The following is a 20,813-nucleotide window of genomic DNA, read 5'->3' on the forward strand; positions in this document are numbered from 1 at the left end:
AAGGAGAAACACATGCAGTGCTTCACCAAACAAAACCTTCCCTGATGCTTTAAGGACCAGACCAGTGGTAAGTAGAAGGTTTCAAATGTCTTCAAATCAAGTCTAATGAAATATGAAGACGTCACTCGCTGTCCAAAAACTACAGCTCTGCAGGTATTTTGTCTGAAATTACTGGACAAGTTTTGGCCCTAACAATGGCACAAGATTAAAAGTTAAGGGGTATTCAAAGTTATTAATATTCTTCATAAAGGGGGCATGTGTATAAAAAAACATAGCAATTCATTTGTTGATAAGGCATTTCACTCAAAAACTAAAATGTGAACATCTTGGTTGTGCTACATGAAAAGTCAGGGATTGAAAAATGTCTTAATAATAAATTATTAATTATTAATAATTAATCATTTATAATGGTCTGGGCACCATGAATGTTTTTACAGAATTTCATGCCAATCTATCCGGCAGATGTTGAGGTATTTCACTGGATATGTGAAAGCTATGGAAACATCGACAAAGTTTAGGATTAGGGTTCATCCTCTGAAGACCATGACAACAGTTGTTGAGATATTTCAGTGGTCGACAAACAAATGCATAGCTAACATGGCTGAAAATTAATAATATAGTTTCTGTAATGGAGAAAAAGTAATTGTTAGACTGATTTGAAGACTGCTACAGAGCAACATATTCTGTTTCACTTTGAATATTCTTGGAGCTACACCTTCATCCTGTTGCAGAGTCACTCATTCAGGGGCTGCCACTGGGACAGATGGGTTTTGGGTCTCAAGGGCTATTTTGACCTTTGTTGATCAAGGTCTGCAGTGGTCAGGCCTGCTTGGTAATTCTGCCCTGCTGCCATCCGCCCTTTGAATCTCAATGTTAATGCATCTCAATGATAAACAGTCCAATGTGTGAAAAACTTCCATCATTTCTTCCAACCACAACCAACCAACACATCCTATGTGACTTAGCTTGAGGACCAATGAGCTTCATAAGAGTTTCAGTTTTTAAATTCAGCAATTTAAAATTCATAAATGTCAGAATCAAACTATGGGTTGGCTCTGGGATATTCTTTGTTTCTTTATCTTCAACAAATCTCATGAAAAGACCAAAATCCACAATGTAATGCCTGTTCAGCCAAACCACGACATAATGTTTCTCTATGCAAACACTCCCAGAATTCTTATGGTTTCTTAAAATAAATAAACACTGCAAAACTATATGGCTCTACTCCAAATACATTTTAGTCAAGAATTCTTAAAAGTTTCTTGAATATTTTTTCCCTCGAATGGATTAATATTTGTACTGATGATCACTTAAGAAGCTCTACTGACAATTTACAACATGTATTCATGTGAAATTAGTTTTTGTTCAATATTTCATGGCAATCAAATTATAACAATATATATTTACCTGAATGAATAATCTTTCATTTTCAAAAATGTATTAATGAATGAACTGGGAGATCCTAGATGAGTAAATACTCTAAATCTCTTTGTGCCACAGAACTCCTTTATTGTCCAAACACTATTATAAACACATCAATGAGGCACATTGTTGCACGAGCCGACATGTTCCTATATTATGATCTCCACAAGAAGAATTGTAATTCTAATTTGTTTTGAATCAAACCACATACACACACCTATTAATTAAACTGCAGTACCAAACGACTTTAGGAAGTCATTCAGCAATTCTTAAAAAATGAAGTTATAGATCTGTGAGCTGTTTTTAGATTTAAATCAGTGAGGTTGCTGAGAGCCACAAACAGGCTGGAATAACACATTGTTGGTTTTGGTCTTTGTGCCAACAACAAATATAAAATATAACCAGTCTGATTCTGTAACACCTACATAGACAGCTCTACTTCCAGCATTTAATATTACCATGGCATTTCACTTTCAGTACCAGCAAATTAGTTCAATTAATTTCCACTGGCAGACCATTAATCTCCCTGTGGAAACGGTGACGGGCGGCGGAGAGAAGGAGGGCCAGAGACAAAGTGATGTTGAACTTTAGAGACAGTTTATTTAAACTTGAATTAATTTACAGCAGTTCCACTGGAGAGGAAAAGGGTTTGAATGACATTCTAGCCACATTAAACCTATGGTCCTATCTACTGTATGTACAGGGAGGAGGATGCAGCTCGATAGTGCAGAAGGCACAGAGTTGGCTTAATACTTGCCTATAAGCGCTGCAAACATGACAGAAAGGATAACAAGGTGAAATGGCAGCCTTATAGTGGACACTTGTGTGTTTTGCTTAAAGTCAAGCTGAGGACACTGTGAGATGATGCAACTAAGGAGAATATGGCTCCTGTTTTTACTCCGATCCTTAGAGATATAGTGGAGTAGTTAAAAAACTACAACAGCAAGCATCTGCTCCTTTTTAAAATCCATTTATCTAAATGGACACTTAACAAGCACAGTAATGTGAGCCTCGTGTAGCTCAGAAGTGATAAAATCAGCATTGTGTTCGGATTTATTTTTGTAAAGCTGGTGTGGTTTACAATATGCGATATGTGTGACAAAGAAAACTTAAATGAAGCTGTACAATGTTAAGGCATTTTGCAATTATAGAGATGCAATTCTAACCAAATATGAAAACAGTAAATGACACAAGGAGGGATAAGAAGCAGGTAAATGCAGGTCACCGACGTTAATTGCGATGGTTTGGCAATAATATGGCATGCTTCATTCACATCTTCCACTTCCCTTCACTGACGTACACCGTGCCAAACCCCACCTTTCCTGTCCAATACTCACAATTTTCAACCATCCAATAAGAGCTGCAAGATCTTCCCAAAAAGAAAGCACGAGTCCCACCGTGAAAGCACAGGAGATGATGATGGTAGTAAAAGCAGCAGATTCATGCTCAAATATGATACACATCAGAATTAGGAAGACTTGTCCTAGCATCATTCAATATGGAAAAAAAAGGTATCATCATAACCCAACACCTTCCACTCATTCACCAACATACACTCAAAAAATAATCAAACAATAAATGTACAAAGTGATACAATAATGTGACAGGAGATTCATTTCCGCCACTAACGGATAAACCTTATAATATATGAATACCACTCGAACAAAAACACATTCAAGTAAAGCCTTTGAAACTGGAAAAAAAAAAAAAAAAAAAATCAAACTACATCAGTTTAAAATCACTTGGAATTGTTGCATCTCAGATTTAGATTATGCTGCTTATAAAAAATACATTCAACAGGTACATCAATTATGGAACAAAATTATAACAGAGGTAAGTAAAATGTATCAGTAATTGCTATTGAAAAAAGTTGTACATAACAAATATTAAAGGCGGACTTAGACTGTTATTTATTCTCTAGTTTTCCCTTAAGAAAGTAGGAAGAGGGGCGAGCCCTGGTTCGAATCCGGCTCTGGGCCCTTTCCCGCATGTCTTCCCCGTTGTCTCCCCCCTTCACCCTGTCTCTCACTATCAATAATGCCTTGAATATGGCCCAAAAAATATCTAAAAAAAAAAGAAAGAAGGAAGAAAGACGTTCAAATTTTGATAACATATTTTACATCTGTGCCAAGACAGCACAGTGGAGAGTGGTGGGTGCTCAAGATTTTATCGTTAACAACAGTCTTAGTCTTAATAATTTGTTTTTTATCTTTCCTTTGTTGCCAATCTTTTATGCATTCAGTACATTTAGAATAAATGATTGTCAGTCAGCTGTGCTCTCAAAAATGAATAATATAACCATTGGAAGAGCATGAAGTTCATCCTTAAAGCTACAGTTAGTTTGAGCACAACACTATGAGTCACAACATTTCACATGAAAATGTACTATATCAGGGGAAGTGCGCTTTCTTAAAAAATTTCAAGTTAGACTTGTGCACTAAAGAATTTCTTTTACACCAAAGGTATCTTTTCAATATGAGACACTTTCAGAGAACCAGTCTAAAGCCGCCTTTGTTTATCTAAACATTTCCCAAACTCACTGACACACATGCGCACACCAAGTGAGTTTTTGCACATTTTTTGTTGTACTACAAAATAATAAAAATTAAATGATTTAATCATAAATATATATACCAATATATAATTATATTTATTTTTATAAGAAGTCCAAATTGATAACATGTAACCTTGGACAAAAAACAAAAATAATAAATAAAAAAAATTCAAACCCCCGCCCAAAAAACAAATAACAGAAAATGTGCAAAAAATCTGAAGGTGCACTAACTATGAAAACACTTGAACACGTGCAACTGACAATGATTTGCTTAAAACAAAAGTACAAGTAATTTGAAAGCATCCTAAAATATAATAACTCAATTGCCATTTGACATTTACAATAATAGGACAAAGATCACAAGTTCGATTTCAAACCACAGGCTCGTCATACTGGAAGAAACAAAAAGAGATGGATGGCTGTGGAAGAAGGGACTGGCAAGTTAATGTCGGAAAGAGAGATGATCTCCCCCATCTGTTTTCAAGCAAGCAAGTCTGCCGCAGGTAAGGCAAGATAATGTTTTGCTTCATCCAGGTGCAACAAAGAAGACTGCATTGAAAATTAAGTCTCGAAGAGTGACAGGCAGTAAATAAAAGACAAGAGGCAGGTGAGCGATGAAGCCACAGAGGAAGGAAAACAAAAGGCAGAAAATCATAATCAAGAATGTCTGACATCTACTTGTCTCAAAGTAAAAAACAAAAATATTTTTCAACACAGACCACAGGAAGTTCTGCAGCTTATTTTAACTGCCATTAAAATAGACTTACTGATAATCCTACTCGGATATACAAAGGGGCTCATTAACTTTACTGTTGGCGTTGTATTCTGGTCATATATTAATGTGCACAGTGCAGTAATCTAAATATTTCACTCCTTGTTTACTGACATTGCAGGCACAAAGGGAAACATAATTATTAACCAGGTGAACACCTAATATAATTGAGAGTTCAATTATAAACTAAGAGCTACTTTTTAATAGACCTTATGCAATGTCCAAAATCTTTTTAATTCTTTTGATGACATTGTTGGGTCTGGTGCAGAGAAAAGTGCTATATTATTTCTCTCTTCCCTATTGAAGCCACAATGACAAGTTTATACTAAAGATTGAATCATCAATGTGTCACAAGCATCTCATTCTAAAGCAATTATCCCAACCTGAGTATTTAAGCATATTTAGTTCACTTAAACATATTTCAAGTGACTAAACATCATGCTTTCTCATCATGGGAGATAAAAATACTTTGTTTCCAGATGGTTTTGAGATATCCAAACATTTACAGCGAAAACTCATAACTGTGATAAAAGCCAATGTTTCCTTTAACCTTCACTTTTAAAAAAAAATCTTGCTTGGTAAATGAGACCGAATGACTGGCTGTGTAGTTATAAGGTCTGGCCTTCTGCTTTGTTTATGTACTGCATGTTCGGACATGGCACAAGGGGACTCAGGCAAAATAATAATAATAAACAAAAAGAAAAAGGTTTTGCACAGAATATCAGAGTTCCTACAAATATTTACACGACAGATACAGGCACTTGTATATCTTTGGTTGGAAAAACCCAACATTGCAAGAGTAATGCATTCACAGAGCTTTTGTGCCCCTTATTGTATTTCCAAGGTTCACTAGGCAACTGGTATGTTTATTTATATTTCTTCTGTTTCTTTGAGTTTGTCCATGTTACAGGTAAGTTCTGACATGGCTCTCTGTCTTTTTAACCCTCTGACAACGCCACCTGCAACAAAAGAAATAGGTTTCAGTGCAGCTTAGAAAGTCATGACAGGCATGCAGAAAAACAACCTTACAATCCTTTAGAGGAACAACACAAATCATGTAACACATACAGTCATGGAAAAAAATATTAGACAACCCTTTTTCTTCAATTTCTTGCTCATTTAGTGCCTGGTACAACTAAAGGTACATTTGTTTGGACAAATATAATGATAACAACAAAAATAGCTCATGTTTTTTTCCCATGGTTTTCTTGATAATAACCAAAATCATTAAATGAACAATAAATTGAAGAAAAGAAAAGTGGTCTAATATTTTTTCCATGACTGTATCTCCACAGAAACTGGTTATATCGACAGGAGCAGTGAAATTACAAGAAGAGAAATTGACAGAAAAGATTGATTCAGTTTGATCAGATTTCCTAGGGTAATTTTGACCAAAGTTATTACTGTGTATATAGCAGCATGTATTCCTGCTATTCTTGATATTACTATTGGAAAAAAATTAAATCCTATAAATTGTGGTTTTAAGAATGATGCACATAAGAAGATCAGATCTGTTGAGTAAGCAGTCAAGAAGCCACAGCTGTATCAAAATGACTATAATGACTGATACGATATCCAATTTAGCCTTGGAATTGTTCCTTCAGGTCAAGAAGAACCTGCTATGTTTTCCAGTACCTGATCGAATTGGATCTGAATCTGCTTAATCTGGTAGTTCGAGAAAGGAGAGCTTAATTTGTTGAGATATTCTTTATTACAAACAGATCTAAACAACAAGAAACTGGCACATTATGCATTATGTGGGCAGCGGATATCGGGGAAGAAATAGCCTGAGAAAGCCCAGACGACCAAAGTGAGCTCTTAGAGGAAGAACTGCAGAATTTAGCTTGGCCCAATCCACCTGTACTGATAACGTTATAATTTGCTCTGTTTTTCCGGCAGTACGGCACTCAAAACTACCTGTTTGGCCTGACTCAGACAATGAGTCACAGCTTTCTATCATATCTTAAAATTGTTACTTTCTTGACTGGTGTGAGCTGTTTCCTCATACGTAGGCTGTGATAAAAGATTTGTACAAAAGGTACAAAGAGGACAATCTTCCATCAACTCTGGGAGTAAGCTGCGAATATGCATGCCACAGCTGGGTACCAAATAACAATGCACTGCCAGATTGAATGGCTTTTGTGTGGAGATACCAACAACACATCTCCTCCTATATTCATAATTAGCAATATGCTTATGCTAACACAGCAGTCTTAATATGAGCAACATTTCTAAAGCAATAGGGAATTCATGTGTCAAAAACAAAAATTAAATATAGATGATATATATTATATTGCATCCATGTATTTCGGACAATTATCAGAGAATCAGCAGTGTGATTGGATCATGTATTAACCAATCACTGTTCAATTGATGCTTTGCTGGAGCTACCTGTTTTCGTCATATAGCACTGCTGGTGTCTGATGTACCTTCTCAGGGCAGAAGTCGGGGTTGGTTTGTCGTACTTTGCCAGGTCGCCCCTTGATGACTGCATAGCAGAACATAGTGATGACCATGACAAACAGGAAGTAGCTTGTGTGCATCAAGTGCAGGTTGATGAGGGAACGGTCATCCTGGTATGAAAGAGGAAAAATGACTTAAATACCACAGAGTAACTGCAGGTTTTATTATAATCAAAAGGGCAATATGCAGGATTTTTACTGGCTCTCTACACAAAATGCCCATATTATTGAACATTCTTCAAAATCACAAACCTGTTCCGTCATCGTTTGATCTAGCCTTTGTATTTTTTCATGTAAATGCTTATTACTGCTGTTTAATATCATCTGGCATAAAGCTCTATAAAGACTTGTAAAAGGTGTTTTTAATGCCAAATTACAGGAAACACACATTTTAGTGTTGGTGCAATTCATTTTAAGTGCAGTATGTGCAATAAAAAAAGTAAAGAAATCTGTAAACCTAGATAAAATGAAAGCTTAGATTCCCTAAATGTAGGAATGCAACAGGAACACCAAGTGTCAATTCATGTCTCTGTTATTTTGTTGACAGTGGTGGAAAAGGCTTTCTCAAGCACCATTTTGTGATCCTCTGTGTGTTCAAGCGGGCTTAGATCAGGTAACTGTGCAGGCACAGCATATATTTTCAAATTGTTTTCAGGCTCACTGGACCATTCAGAGCCCAGTTGAGGCCTGTCAATGGGATCATTGTAATCCTGGAACAATCTACCTCCATCAGTATAGAACTACGCCTAAATGGCTTTCAGACTGTGTTCAGTCACATTTAGCTTGTCTTATAAGAGGGTGAGTGAGGGATCCTATACCCTGCCACCATCTGAAGAGTTCCAGTATACAATCATGCTGTCATGTTTGGCTTTTCCTGTATTTTTATGCCTCAAAGCCAGCAATGTCTGTGGCTGTATTTTCAGGCTGTCTATCCATCCACCCCATTCTCATAAACTGTGATATCGCAGGAACGCCTTGAGAGAATTTCTTTAAATTTGGCACAAACCATCCATTTGGACACCAGATTGAACTGATTAGATTTTAGTGGTCAAAGGTCAATGTCACCATAAAGATGTTCTGTGTTGCTGGGTTAAAGATATCTGTGAAGCGTCCTCATTTTAGAATGTGTAGCTTCTTAGCAGCAACATTCACATTTATAGTTTTGTCTTCTGTCATTGCTACATATGAGACGCTTTTTAGTGAACTGCAACTTGACTTGTTTACCGAGGCACACCACCGCAAGATGGGAACTGTAGTTTTTTTTATTGTGTTGTGCTGCAGGGAATAAAATATTCTATAAAAGAAAATGTATGTGACATATCATATGAACATTATCAAAAATGTCAGCACACAATCATCCTATCCGTTTAGAGCATCACAGCATTACAGACACTTCAGGAATCTGAAGTCTGTAATTAAGTAACTTAAGAAAATGTGCAAAAAAATAAAAATGACAACTTGAGATTGATTTAAGTTGAAGAATACAAGACGAAAGAGTGACCGATTTATCATTAAAAACTTGACATGTCCACTTCCACACTGTTTTAATACAGTGCCTGAAAACTGTATTCACATCTGCCCCAAATCTCATTAATTGGTTTACTGTAGAGGCATTTACAGTGCATAGAAAATATAACATTAAACAGAAAAAAGGAGGTGGCGACTCACATCAGGAACGATGACAGTAAGCTTTGGGTTGAGTGCGTGGTACACCTTGCCGATGGCTCCTTTGTAACACCAGAAGGGGTTGTAGTCCTGACTGTACTTGGTATCTGAGTCGCGGACTGTGGTGAACACCTTGTACCAAGATGTGGCATTGGTGTACGTTTCTGGCACGCAGTGTGGTGGCTGCCTGCAAACCAAAACAAAAATGAATGTTTGACTGGTGTCGTGAAACAGATTACACTACATTGGTTTATGGCAGTGACAGCAGAAAATATTTTTTTGGATTCTTTGTTTTTTATCCTCTTTATTTACTCCTAATTTATCCATTCATTCAATGATTATTTCTTAATAACGTCTTATTTAATTCGGGCCATTTTGCAGTTCCATTTAGAACATTACCTATCCATTGAAAGAACAAAAAATGTGTTGATATATCAAGAAAACAAACTGGAATCAATTTTTTATACTTTTATGATCTGTATTTTCACATTGTGCAGTTTATCTTTAGGCTCCATGGGGAATCCCAAGTAGTATCTATCCCATACCCCATAATGATTGCCATTTAAGTGGGATTCAGTGTGAGATATAGTGTGAGACTCAAAGTGGTTCACTCTGCAACCAAAGACAAACGGCCAGTAACTAAGTCACGTCTGATGTGATGAAGCTAAATATATCTGATGGACTCTAAATGACACTGCTGAAAGCTCTCAGTCTCTACTTTGGCTTCATGGCTAACGTTATAGCTTCACAGACTGACAGGACATGCTACTGCTCATCCATTAAGGCTCTAGTCACCCATTTCACAAAATTTGATGAGTTCACAGTTTGCTAGCTGCAGGTGAATGCAAGGAACCCCAACTAGGACCTTTGCTTGCAATCCCACTCTTCGTTCCAATATAAGACGGTCCCAAATGCAGCTACCTAGCTAGCTGCTAACAAAGCTAGAGACCCAGATATAGTTATAGAAACCAGCTAGCAGAGCAAGCTTAACATTACCAGACACCAACAGAAAGTTCAATTCTGTGAATTGGTCAACTGATAAAATTAACATTTATTATATACAACTGTACAGTATCTGCTGGGAATCTTTGTCATTCCAGCTGAATGTTGCCAGCTTAAAAAAGGAAGCCCGGAAATGCAACCATCTTTGGTTTTATCACACTCAACAACAAGCACCAAGAAATATAACACTGCAATTCATCATGCTATGAAAGAAAGCTGATCAATTCATTAATGTATGTGCCAACAAATATAGCAATGAGACTGCGTAGTGCTGAAATAGGAAGTCCAATCAGGGGTTCTCAGTCTAAACCATTAACAAATAAAATATAAAATAAAATAAAATATAAAATACACACAAAAGCAGTTATACCCAAACTATTGTCAGAAAGTACATGAGGCTATTGACGCAAAGAACCCTTGGACAGCATAATTTATTTTTTCAGTGTCGCCCAGCTCTAGGCAGAGATATAAAGTGTGTCCCTATGAGTCAGGGAGGCAGTCCAACTCACACTGTGACTGGGAAGATATTGCTGGCCGCTGTGATGGTCATGCAAGTGCTGAACACCACCTGCTCGCAGTGGCCGTGCAGCACACACTCATCTGAGTTCCAGGATACAGGCAGGGTGAAAGTGATGTTTATTTCTTCATGGGCTTCCCGGCCTACAAACAGAAAAGTGACAATACAATGAAAACATTTCAGATTAACACGATAATCAGCTTTAATTTCACTTTCCATCAACACTGTGTTGTTTTAAGGCAGCTGTCTATTTCAGTAAAACACACCAATGGACCATCATTCGTAGGCCTCTTACTGGCATATCCACATTCCCTTCATTGTTATGCTGACATGGAAACTCCTTGCTTCCAGACATGAGTCAGGTTAAAACAAGCAACAGGCCAAGAGTGAGGCGCCTCTTAGCTCTGAGGCAATTAATAAAAGCTAAGAACAGGCTAAACAGCATGCACACAACTCCCACCGCAGGAAACCAGGGAGAGCCACAGGAGCAGTATTTGATGTGAAACCAAGCAAATCCCCTGATAACGAATGACAGGCTGATTTTGTAGGCTTATGCAATATTTATCAAACTGCAAAGGGGATTAGAAGATTATCAGTCAAAGGGAGTGGACTCCTGGGTGTGAGTAAGGGTAGATGTGGTTGTGTCAACATAAATGTGTATCCAAAGGGGAACAACCATGGACAAATAGGTCTCCAATTTCTCATAAGCAAAGTCAAACAACTTAAAAGGACGTGAAATATTTTGTCATTGTGTACCTGATGTAAATTATTTTCTCACCAAACATGCTGTAAAATAAGAATTATTTCAAAAATAGAAATGTTAACAAAATGCAAAGTGAGTGACCAGAAGAAAAATCTAAATAAAATCAATATTTGGTGTGATCACCCTTTGCCTTCTAACCAGCATTAACTGCCTAACCCTTTTCCACAGTATTCTGTATAATTCAATTTTTTTGCAATAGGCACTATGATTGAAAGAGAACTGCAAGGCTCCTTTAAATGTGGAAGTCAACATTTCCAAGGTATACTCTACTCATCTCTTGTACAGTGTAAGCCCTGCTCAGACAGGACTATTTGCTTAGAGTAATAAAACATTTGCACAGCATGTTATTGACTTTGCCTATCAAGTCTAGTAGCTTTAAATGTAGACGATCATTAGCAAACAGCTAAGTCTGTAACAACAATAGCACCATAAAGTGATAGACAAACTGGAGCCTGAAACATGACAAAGATTATTTTGCAAATTCAGTACATAAAGTATAAAGTAAATGCATCAAGATATCAATTTGCAAAGGGGTGAGATTATCAGCGCACACCAGAGTTAATCTAAATAGAGCAGGCGTTTGGGGCTAGTATGCCCTCAAAGGAAGGAGGCTACAACCACAGATCAAGCCAATCTCTGAGGGATTAATATCAGAGTGTAATGTAAAAAGTTAAATCATCTGACTTTACCTGAATAATCTAATCCTGTCTGGATAGAGATGCTGCATTTTCATTTCGTTCTGTTGCTAAGTAGTGCACCTATTTTATTTATCCTCTTAACAATATTTGTATTAGAAAACCCTCATGCCCACTTAAACAGAGCAGAAAGCACAGTCTAAAGTTTAGTCTACTTGGTTTATCCAATGCTAAATGTTTGACAACTTTAATTTCCTCCAAAGATAACATCTCATTTGAGTATGAAATTAAATTTCAACTGCTTAAATTAGATGAAGAACTTTGACATTTGGTTAATTTAAGCCTGAAAGACATAAATCTGAGAAGGTTTAATGTTGCAGTAATTTCTTTTATCGTTCATTATTCTTTCTGTGGAGCTTTCAGAGCTGACATTCAGTGGAGGTGAGGGAGCACGAAGAACACACATGGTTAAATTGGACAAAAGTAAAACTCCACAGACGCATCCATAAACATGCAGACACGATGTATTTAAAAGTTCAAAGGAAAAAAATGGTATTCAATTTTAACTTTGCTCCAGTGCATGAAACCTTTAAGTCTGAAACCTATAGGAGGACTTAATGGGTAAGCTTTATGTTACACAACGCTGCCACTGTTTGCTCACCATGTCGTGGTAAAGTCACCACACAAAGAGGTAAGTTAAAACCCATTAAAAGGACAAACTCCCACCCTCAAAGGGAGTGAATTACCTCCGTACAGTAACCACATAAAAACAGTCCAGGTCTGTAACATACAGACACTATAGACTGCAAATAATTCTCATGTGGCAATAACAATGTTTTTGTGACAATAATGAATTATAATCAACAGCTAAATAGAAGTTTACTGCAGAATTACAACTTCAAGCCAATCTGAGAAATTGGTATAAGTGCTGAGCAATGCTTACACTAAGTGATCACCATTTAAAATATTAAACAAAATATTTTTTTTATCCTTTCTTTATTTTAGCCTACTCTACTCTGTCTGTGTCAGCTGTTAGGTAAGGGTGGTATATTCACTATCTGTGGCAGCAAGGCATGGCTTTTGAAAAGTTATGAGGGCTTTAAACATTTTATGATACAATGGCATGTTTTACAACACCCATTCCAAAAAAATTTGGGACAGTGTGTAGAATCTAAATAAAAACAGATTATACAGAGGTTATATATTTACAAGAGTATCAGTTTGAATATTAAATATTTAGTCTTTATACTGTATTGAACTGAATCTAGGTTGATTAATGTGGATTGGAAAATCATTGCATTCTCTTTGTATTGCAATTTTCACAGTGCCACAACTTTTCTTGGACAGTTTGATTGAGATTTCTGGCTATGTGGCACATGGTGGAGTGGTGACATTTTCTTTCAAGTGGAAATCCTTCCAGGAAGTGAAATGGTGAAATTATACTGGAGAGAGGGTGAATCACAAACAGGTGTGTACACAAACATGGATACACATGGCAAAGAAGCATGTTAATTACTGGATTTTTTCCACCCAAACAAATTTCACATTCATTAATATCTTCAAATAGGACTTGATTTGGCTGTAGCTTTGACTCTTGAATTGATTTTCCAATATTTTTTGATAATCTTAATAACCATTAGCTGGTTTCCTGTAAACTGTTTTTATCTAAGCACTGCCAAGGGGTTAAATTTAAACTAATAGTGATGGCAAAGAGAACCTACCAGATAGGCCGACTTGTTGTCCCAGCACGGTGGCATACAGGTGTGTGATATTGCGAGAGTACCCTCCAAACGGGCGCTGGGGGTCCAGCGTGAGGGTGATGGGGACTGAGATGTTGATGGGACCAGAGTCCTCCAGCAGGAGGGGAACCTGGGTGCTGGAACGAGCTTGGCCGCTGGTCACAACCATGCTCTCTGGCGTGGTAGACTCGTTCAGACCATGCTTTATCGTTTCATTCTCTGACACACAAAAGTCCAGCTCATTGAAGCGCAGCAGAAAGGTGTTCCAATCCTGAAAGAGAAAATGTGTTGTGATTAACCAAGCATCTATTACCTGATTTACACATCAGTTTACCAAGTGTCAGTGAAATCATATTTAAGTGTCATGCAAATAACTCAGTGTGGTAGTTAGGTGTTGGCTGTCAATATAGCTACTTACTTATTCCATATCCTCTGGTATCTTTAAAGCCCATTCAAGTATAGTACTCCCTGCAACCTTTTTATTTGCATATGCTTCCTTTATGCTTCCTATTCACGTCCACATGCAAAGGTTTATTTCCACGTATTGTGAACTGGAAGCACTCGGACTGGTTTTGATTTGACTTTCTGTGTCCTACACTATTTACAGTCATGTGTATATTGGAAGAGTGCAAATGAGGTAAAATTAACTTTTTCGTATATAAAGAATGAATTTCCTAATTATTGTAGTATATTCATCTTTTTTCAGTGTTATGGACTCAACTGGGTGTGAGTATAAAAGGCTAAATAGGTCATAGGTCAAAATTTGGGGCTAATGTATCCTTGTGGTATAAAGCAGACCGAAAGGTCATGAACTGACCTTTAGCATCATCATTGACCATATTTTACTGATATCTGAGATTCTTAATGGAGCAGATCATATATTTTTTTATCTTTTAAAAAAGCATTTGGGTATGACTCACCTCTGTCAACTCTGGAGACTTTATCTCCTTGATCTTGAAGAAGTAACCGATGGTCAGGAAGGCGATGGCCACTGCACTGACACTGATCATAAAAATGACCAGCGGTGGACGGTTGTTGATGTAGCTTCTCAGGTTCTCTATAGGATTTAACAGGTACACCTGCATATGGACAAATAAAAAAATGTGCCAAGCCAACATTTAAGCATTAATCTCATGTATCACAGGGGTTCATAACAGCAGTGGTAAACAATAAGCCTTGACACCGACACTTTTCAGACAATTATTTTAAATGATCTGTATTTGTATGTTCATTAGAAATTAGATTACTCTGTATTGGGTGAAATTAAAATATTTAAAGTGATGCATTCATAAATGGGGCTGGAATTGCCATAAGAGGTGTGTAGCACTCCAGCAAATAGAAGATTTATTTTAGATTTAGAAATAAAATTAAAGCAAATAGTGTATTATTGACCATGCCTGATTAAGGTTGCTTAAATGTAATGTAATATGAATATTATACTTCTCAGGGTTGATGAAGTACTGAAGATTGTAAATCAATCTGGACATATTTATTATAATTAAAAATCCCAGTCAATCAATTACAAATGGACCCCACCTCAAAAGTTTAATTTAGAACGGCAAAAAGATTACCCCTTAGGACAAAATTATTTATCTATCATGAAAAAAATTCAACATATTATAAGCAGGTAAGCCATACTTGATCGAGCTTGCTCCCAGAACAGAACTCCAATATGCAAAATATCGTTCATTATAATAATCCACTGCACACTAAATATAGAGTACTTCTGGTGGGCGCCATATGTTATATAAAGGAAAGGTGGGATTGTCAATCTCACTTCAACTGTTTTACAAACCACTTTTAAGTTTGTTAAAACTCTCTGTCCCCCGTTTTAGACAGTTTGGCATGTGTTTTTACAATGACATAGAAGTAATACAACTGTTTAAAAACCTGTGGAGTCTTGAAAGACGTATTGTAGTCATACTTCACTCAGCCCTTTGGCCACAATCTCAAAGTTAACATACTGTAAACCAGAAGGCAAGGCTGGTTTCCCAAGTTCTAATATATGAAGACTGGCTGCAGCGCTCTGTTAGGGTTAAAAAGTTGACATTTTATTTGGTTAAAACAAATGTATTATTATTATTATTATTATTATTGTTGTTGTTGTTGTTGTATTTCGGGCTCCGTAATTATTCCATAGAGGTTGTAATTCACACCCTACAAAGTAAGGATATTTTGTAATAAACAAGATAACTAGACATTGAAACTGTATGCAATGAAGCGCTTTGTTTGGCTCTCTCTATCCACCGCAGCCAGGTGACAGGAGCTGTCAACCTTGTAGCAAGACGAGCTGGCTACCTGGCCCTCTGACACACTGTTCCAAGAGGTGACACATGTGACATATTAAGGATCAAATTATGACATTGCTGAAATAGTCGGCTAAATCTGAGGAAACAACACATTCGCAGTGCTCACCATTTTTTCTTTCTGTGCATGCGACGGATGCTAGCTGGGAGGTTTCGTTGCGGGCCACAATAAAGCAGCAGTTTTGCTAGCAAGCTAGCTTCGCTGCGAAGCTAGCCTGTACTGCTTGCGTGCTAGCTTGCTTGCTGTCCCGAAGCTAGTCCCTCCTGAAAATACAGCTGAAAAGCAAAAGTCGGTGTTCAGTGGAGACAGCCAGACTTTCAGCGTAAGAAGCACCACGTATACTCCTTCCCATTCTTTGCTCTATAGTTCACTGCAGCTCTGATGAGAAATATCTCTTGCGTACAGCCTAGAATAACGTCAATACTCTATCTGGGTCCTCCCCGCCGACATCTCCTCCGCGTACCCGCACTGCGTAGTAAAGGCGTCGCAGCGCCGCCTTCTCGTTATTCCCGTAGAATTTGCGCCCGAAATCGGTCGTCCATAGTTTGGATGATGTTTACGATTACGTTATTTACGTAGACGACAGGAGAGCGTAGCGCGTGTTTACGAATGTTGAGTGCTTTTGCTACATTAAGGTACCGTCGGAAATATAAGTAGCAAAGGGGATTTGCGCAACTGACGTTTAGATTTGCTTTGTTTATAATTTGGTGTTTTTATTTCCCTCTATGGCATCACTTACATAGTTTTTGTTTTGCAATTTACTGTTCATTTCTCAAAGCATATACTCTCCTTGGAAACAAGATGAAGATGACAATGCAAGAATGAGCAACTAAAACTAGCAAGAACATGGTGTTTTCCGACCAAGAGTGTGTGTGTGATGTTAGTGATGTTGATTGAAGTCTATTTGATCTTTCCGGGAGTCATGAAATGCCGCAGTATTAGTACCAACTTCTACATTGTTGATCTATTCATCTGACTTACCAACTAACTACAACTATGTGTATTTAGCAAAGAAAAGTTATAGCCAGTGTTTGGTAGTATGCTGGATAAATGTATTTATATTTACATTTTTATAAAATTATAATATTTTGTTATTGGTAGTATTGAAAGAAATTGTAGTATTACCATCACTAATTTAGTGATCTGTGTTTTGGTATTTAAACAATCGTAAAAATATTTTTTTGTCTGCGTCTGAATACCCGTCTCATCGTCTACGTGATTGCGTCACATACTGTATATACAGACTGTGCCCAGTCAGTACTTTGCCCAGGCTTGTTCGATGGACAGGGAACAAGCGTAAGGTGGGTGAAACTTATATTTTTTCGTCAAGTATAGCAAAAAGGCAAACAGTTTGTAGCGTTGATCGACTTTTTGATAGACTGTAGAGCCTTTTTCCATTTTACTTTTTTTGTTAAATGTTCATTTAGATCTGTTCTTTTGATCGGTCATTTTACAGATGACTGTAACTCTTTAACTAAATGAAATTAATAAAGGCGTTATACATAATTCTATTGAATCAATCTAAGCAGGATTCTTGCTTATTTCCCTGACAATATATATATATATATATATATATATATATATATTTCTTCAAATATTTGCAGTTATGCAGATGGTTATACTAAAGAATGTATCCATTGTGTGGTAATCTTTATTTTGGCATTATCTTAATTAGTTGGCTGTAAATACTGTTCAGCAGATGGCAGTATAGCACCTGCTACTCGTTTAAAGGTCTCTATGAACCCCAACCAGCATTGTGAGGCTACTACAACACATGCGGTACCCCTTTGGCTTTAGCTATGGCTAGTTGCGTCAAGGTAAAACAAATTACCAGAGAGATACCGGAAGTGTGATGTGTATCCTTCGAAATAAAGCAAAATGTCAGCCTTAAAAACGAATAGTTTGTCTCGCATTGTACACGATGTGGAGCAAAAGTGTGCCATGTATATTTTCGTTTTGCTATGCTAGTCGAATATACCCATAAATCGCCACACTGTTAAAATAATCGCCTAAGTCATTTTTGGTCAAAATTGTTTTGTTATTTTGCCTAGATTTTACCCATTTAAGATCATCACTTCTTTGACAATTTGCCACATTCATGGGCATCAGATAAGAACCCAGCAAAGAAGAGCTAGAGGGAGATTGTTTAGTTATCAGTTTAGTTTATGAGTGTTTTATTGTTGACACTAATATTGGTAACACTTTACTCTAAGGTCTACATAAGAGTGACATGAGCGTGTCATAAACATGACATGGGATGTGTCCTGAACATTAATGACACTTTGAAGTAATATTAATGCTCATGATACTTGTCATGTCATGTTTCTGACAGGCTTGTGTGACTCTTATATAGACACCTTCAAAATAAAGTGTCACCATATCTTGCTGAAGTCACAAAGGCATGTTCAATAAATTGCCTAAGTCATTTATCTCTCTTAAGTTACATAATTTACACACAGTGTTATTACTATATATTACTACCAATAGCCATCCTTTGCTACATCCTTATTGAGGGAAATGATCAATAAATGTCATATGTTACACTTTTGGTGAAGTTGTGTTTCCTGCAAAACTTGAAGAAATGAGTTAGGCGATTATTTTAACAGGGTGACGAAATGTAATGAATATAACTTTCAAGGTAATATAACTTTTGTTTTCTAGACCTAACCCGGAAGTGTATCGTATCTTTATGATGTAGTTGACGTTAACTTGACACTGGTGAGCTGTTGGCTAACAACAATGAATGCTAGCAATTTAAACTGTGCTTTCATATTTTGCTAAGCTTCTACAAGGTACAGTAACGTTAGCTAAATACGTGCAGAAATATCATCGATAAGATATTTTGATAGTTGGTTTGCGATATATTTACTTCCAGCTGTCTTATGTGTTACGTTAAGTGACGTTAGAACACAGAGTATGGCTAATGCTAATCATGTAGTTAGCCAAACAAATGCCAGCGTGTCGTCTATGGTAAACTTGTAACGTTAACCTTTGCAGTGATATAAAACCTTACAACGATGGATAGAGACACAGTCTTTTAACGTGCAGAAAAAATTCCAGAAAGTCTTGTACAACTTAACTATTGAAATGTTGAAGAGGCACATTTAGCGCTTTGTTTCTTACGTTACGCAAAACCGAAGTTTACAACATTTTGTTCTTAACGTAAACAAAAATAAGTTGCATGTAAAGTTAACTGAGTACAGTTTAACTCGGGACGCAAGCATAATTGTATGGCAAGCAATGCATCATGGTTAGTTAAAGCTGGATTATCAGAAATTGTATATAGCAAGTAATTACACTATCCTCTTCTTTATCACACACAACTACAGTGCTTTCCCCACTGTGGTTGAGCCTTCAAAACCTAGACGTTCACAAAAATTGGATCGCTAATTAGATTTGCACAATTTAAGTTACTACGAACCACCATCTAAATACTCTTTAAACTATACTATGTTAATTTAGCTTGCAGTTCGTATGTAGATGACTACTGTCGTATATAGAGAGTGCATATGAACGATGAGTCAAGGGATCTTTGTCCTCTTACATTTGGGTTGATAACACATTTACTGGGTCATGGTGGCCTGGACTATTTCTGTGTTGATCAGTAAATCACCTGGGACTCAGCTAATAGGGTTTACTTCGACTGTTTAATGTGTATTGGAAACCAGTGCAGTGTAAATTAGCTGAAATGTGCTGATATTTTGCAATGCAGTTGATTGCCATCAATGCAACTATGGGAATAAGGCCAAGCTGAGTGATTTACCTTGGTTTAAAAACCTTTCCTCAATTTGATGGTTCTGGCAATGTTTGATTTGTCAAAGCAGCCTTTATATAGGGCACAAATGAATTACACTGTCAACCAATTTCTCCCTTTGCTTTCATAGGTTGTAACCTGCCTCACAACTGGATGCAGAGATCGCTTTTTTTTTTAGCTCGCAAGACTGTATGTGTTGGCATACTGCCTCCTGGAAGACCTTTCAGGTGTCATCAACTCTGGAACGTTTTTAGAGCCGTTTCTGTCTCTTCATGCTGTAAACATCTATCTCCAACTGTTCATGTGTTAAATTTTTCCCGGCAAACCCATCATCTTTCCTGGCTTTCCTTACATCAGTGTTTCTCCAACCAGCCAGATATGGCAGAACAGAGGTTTATCGTTGAATATGCCAAACGTGGTACAGCAGGATGTAAGAAATGCAAGGACAAAATCCAAAAGGGCATTGTACGCATAGGGAAAGTTGTGCCAAACCCCTTCAGCGAGTCTGCAGGGGAGATGAAAGAGTGGTATCATGTGAAGTGCATATTTGAGAAGTTGGAAAGGGCAAGAGCCACCACAAAGAAGATTGAGGACATCACAGATCTGGAGGGCTGGGAGGAGCTGCAGGATGAAGACAAGGAGCTCATTAATAAACATGTTTCCGGTACAACAATCACACACTCACTCAAATTACTTTTTCTTCAAAAGACATACAGTTGTTGCTCTTGTTGTCTTCTGTGCATGCATAGCATTTTATTGTGGATTCTAGGCAGGTTTAACACTGCTGTGTCATGGCACTGATATTTGATCTTCAAGGCAACACACATTAATATTGATGTCTCTGAAACAAGTCATCCTGCTATTATTTGTATTTGTACACTTAATATCCTGAGATTTGGCATCTCTGGGTTAACTCCAAATTAATGTACTTTACTCAACACAATGCTAGGCGTGTCTCACATTATTGCACTTAATGTTAGCTAACCTGTTTGACCAGTATAACTAATTAGATGCCTTAATCCTGGATTAAGGCATCATAAATGGGAACAGGTTCACAGGGTGTGCTCAGTATGCTGGTACTGTACCGTGTTGTATGGCCGTACCTGGGCTGGTGTTGAAGCTAACTCGTAGCTTCTCATATCAGGTAAGTCAGGTTGAAATAAACAATTTAATTAAGAAATCAGATTCAGGATTTAAACAACAGATCAGGTAAAATGAGTA

General features: G+C 37.2%; 2 protein-coding genes across 5 annotated transcripts in view; one reads left to right on the forward strand and one right to left on the reverse strand.

Annotated features, from left to right (window-relative positions):
• Positions 1 to 1,997: 1,997 nt before the first annotated feature.
• Positions 1,998 to 16,301, reverse strand: tmem248 (transmembrane protein 248). 2 transcript variants are annotated; one of them, XM_059351363.1, is made up of 7 exons: positions 15,947 to 16,301; positions 14,452 to 14,610; positions 13,514 to 13,802; positions 10,387 to 10,537; positions 8,879 to 9,062; positions 7,140 to 7,321; positions 1,998 to 5,707 (listed from the first exon to the last, which is right to left on the reverse strand). In XM_059351363.1, exons 1-7 carry the CDS (start codon positions 15,947 to 15,949, stop codon positions 5,653 to 5,655), a joined length of 1,023 nt encoding a protein of 340 aa, XP_059207346.1. In that variant the 5' UTR covers positions 15,950 to 16,301; the 3' UTR covers positions 1,998 to 5,652. The 2 variants fall into 2 exon arrangements, with proteins under 2 accessions (XP_059207346.1, XP_059207348.1); XM_059351365.1 differs by having other exon boundaries at positions 7,178 to 7,321; positions 15,947 to 16,300.
• The window catches only part of lig3 (ligase III, DNA, ATP-dependent), a 31,840-nt gene continuing 15,418 nt past the window's right edge, over positions 4,392 to 20,813 (forward strand). The window contains exons 1-2 of one of the 3 annotated variants that reach the window (XM_059351352.1): positions 4,392 to 4,479; positions 19,723 to 20,256. In XM_059351352.1, the coding sequence (XP_059207335.1) occupies positions 4,392 to 4,479; positions 19,723 to 20,256 (622 nt within the window). Of the gene's footprint in view, positions 4,480 to 16,981; positions 17,140 to 18,511; positions 18,631 to 19,722; positions 20,257 to 20,813 lie in introns of those variants that run through there. The other 2 variants (XM_059351351.1, XM_059351350.1) reach the window with 2 other exon arrangements.

Source organism: Centropristis striata, chromosome 15 (assembly GCF_030273125.1).
Source record: "Centropristis striata isolate RG_2023a ecotype Rhode Island chromosome 15, C.striata_1.0, whole genome shotgun sequence".
Lineage (NCBI taxonomy): Eukaryota > Metazoa > Chordata > Actinopteri > Perciformes > Serranidae > Centropristis > Centropristis striata.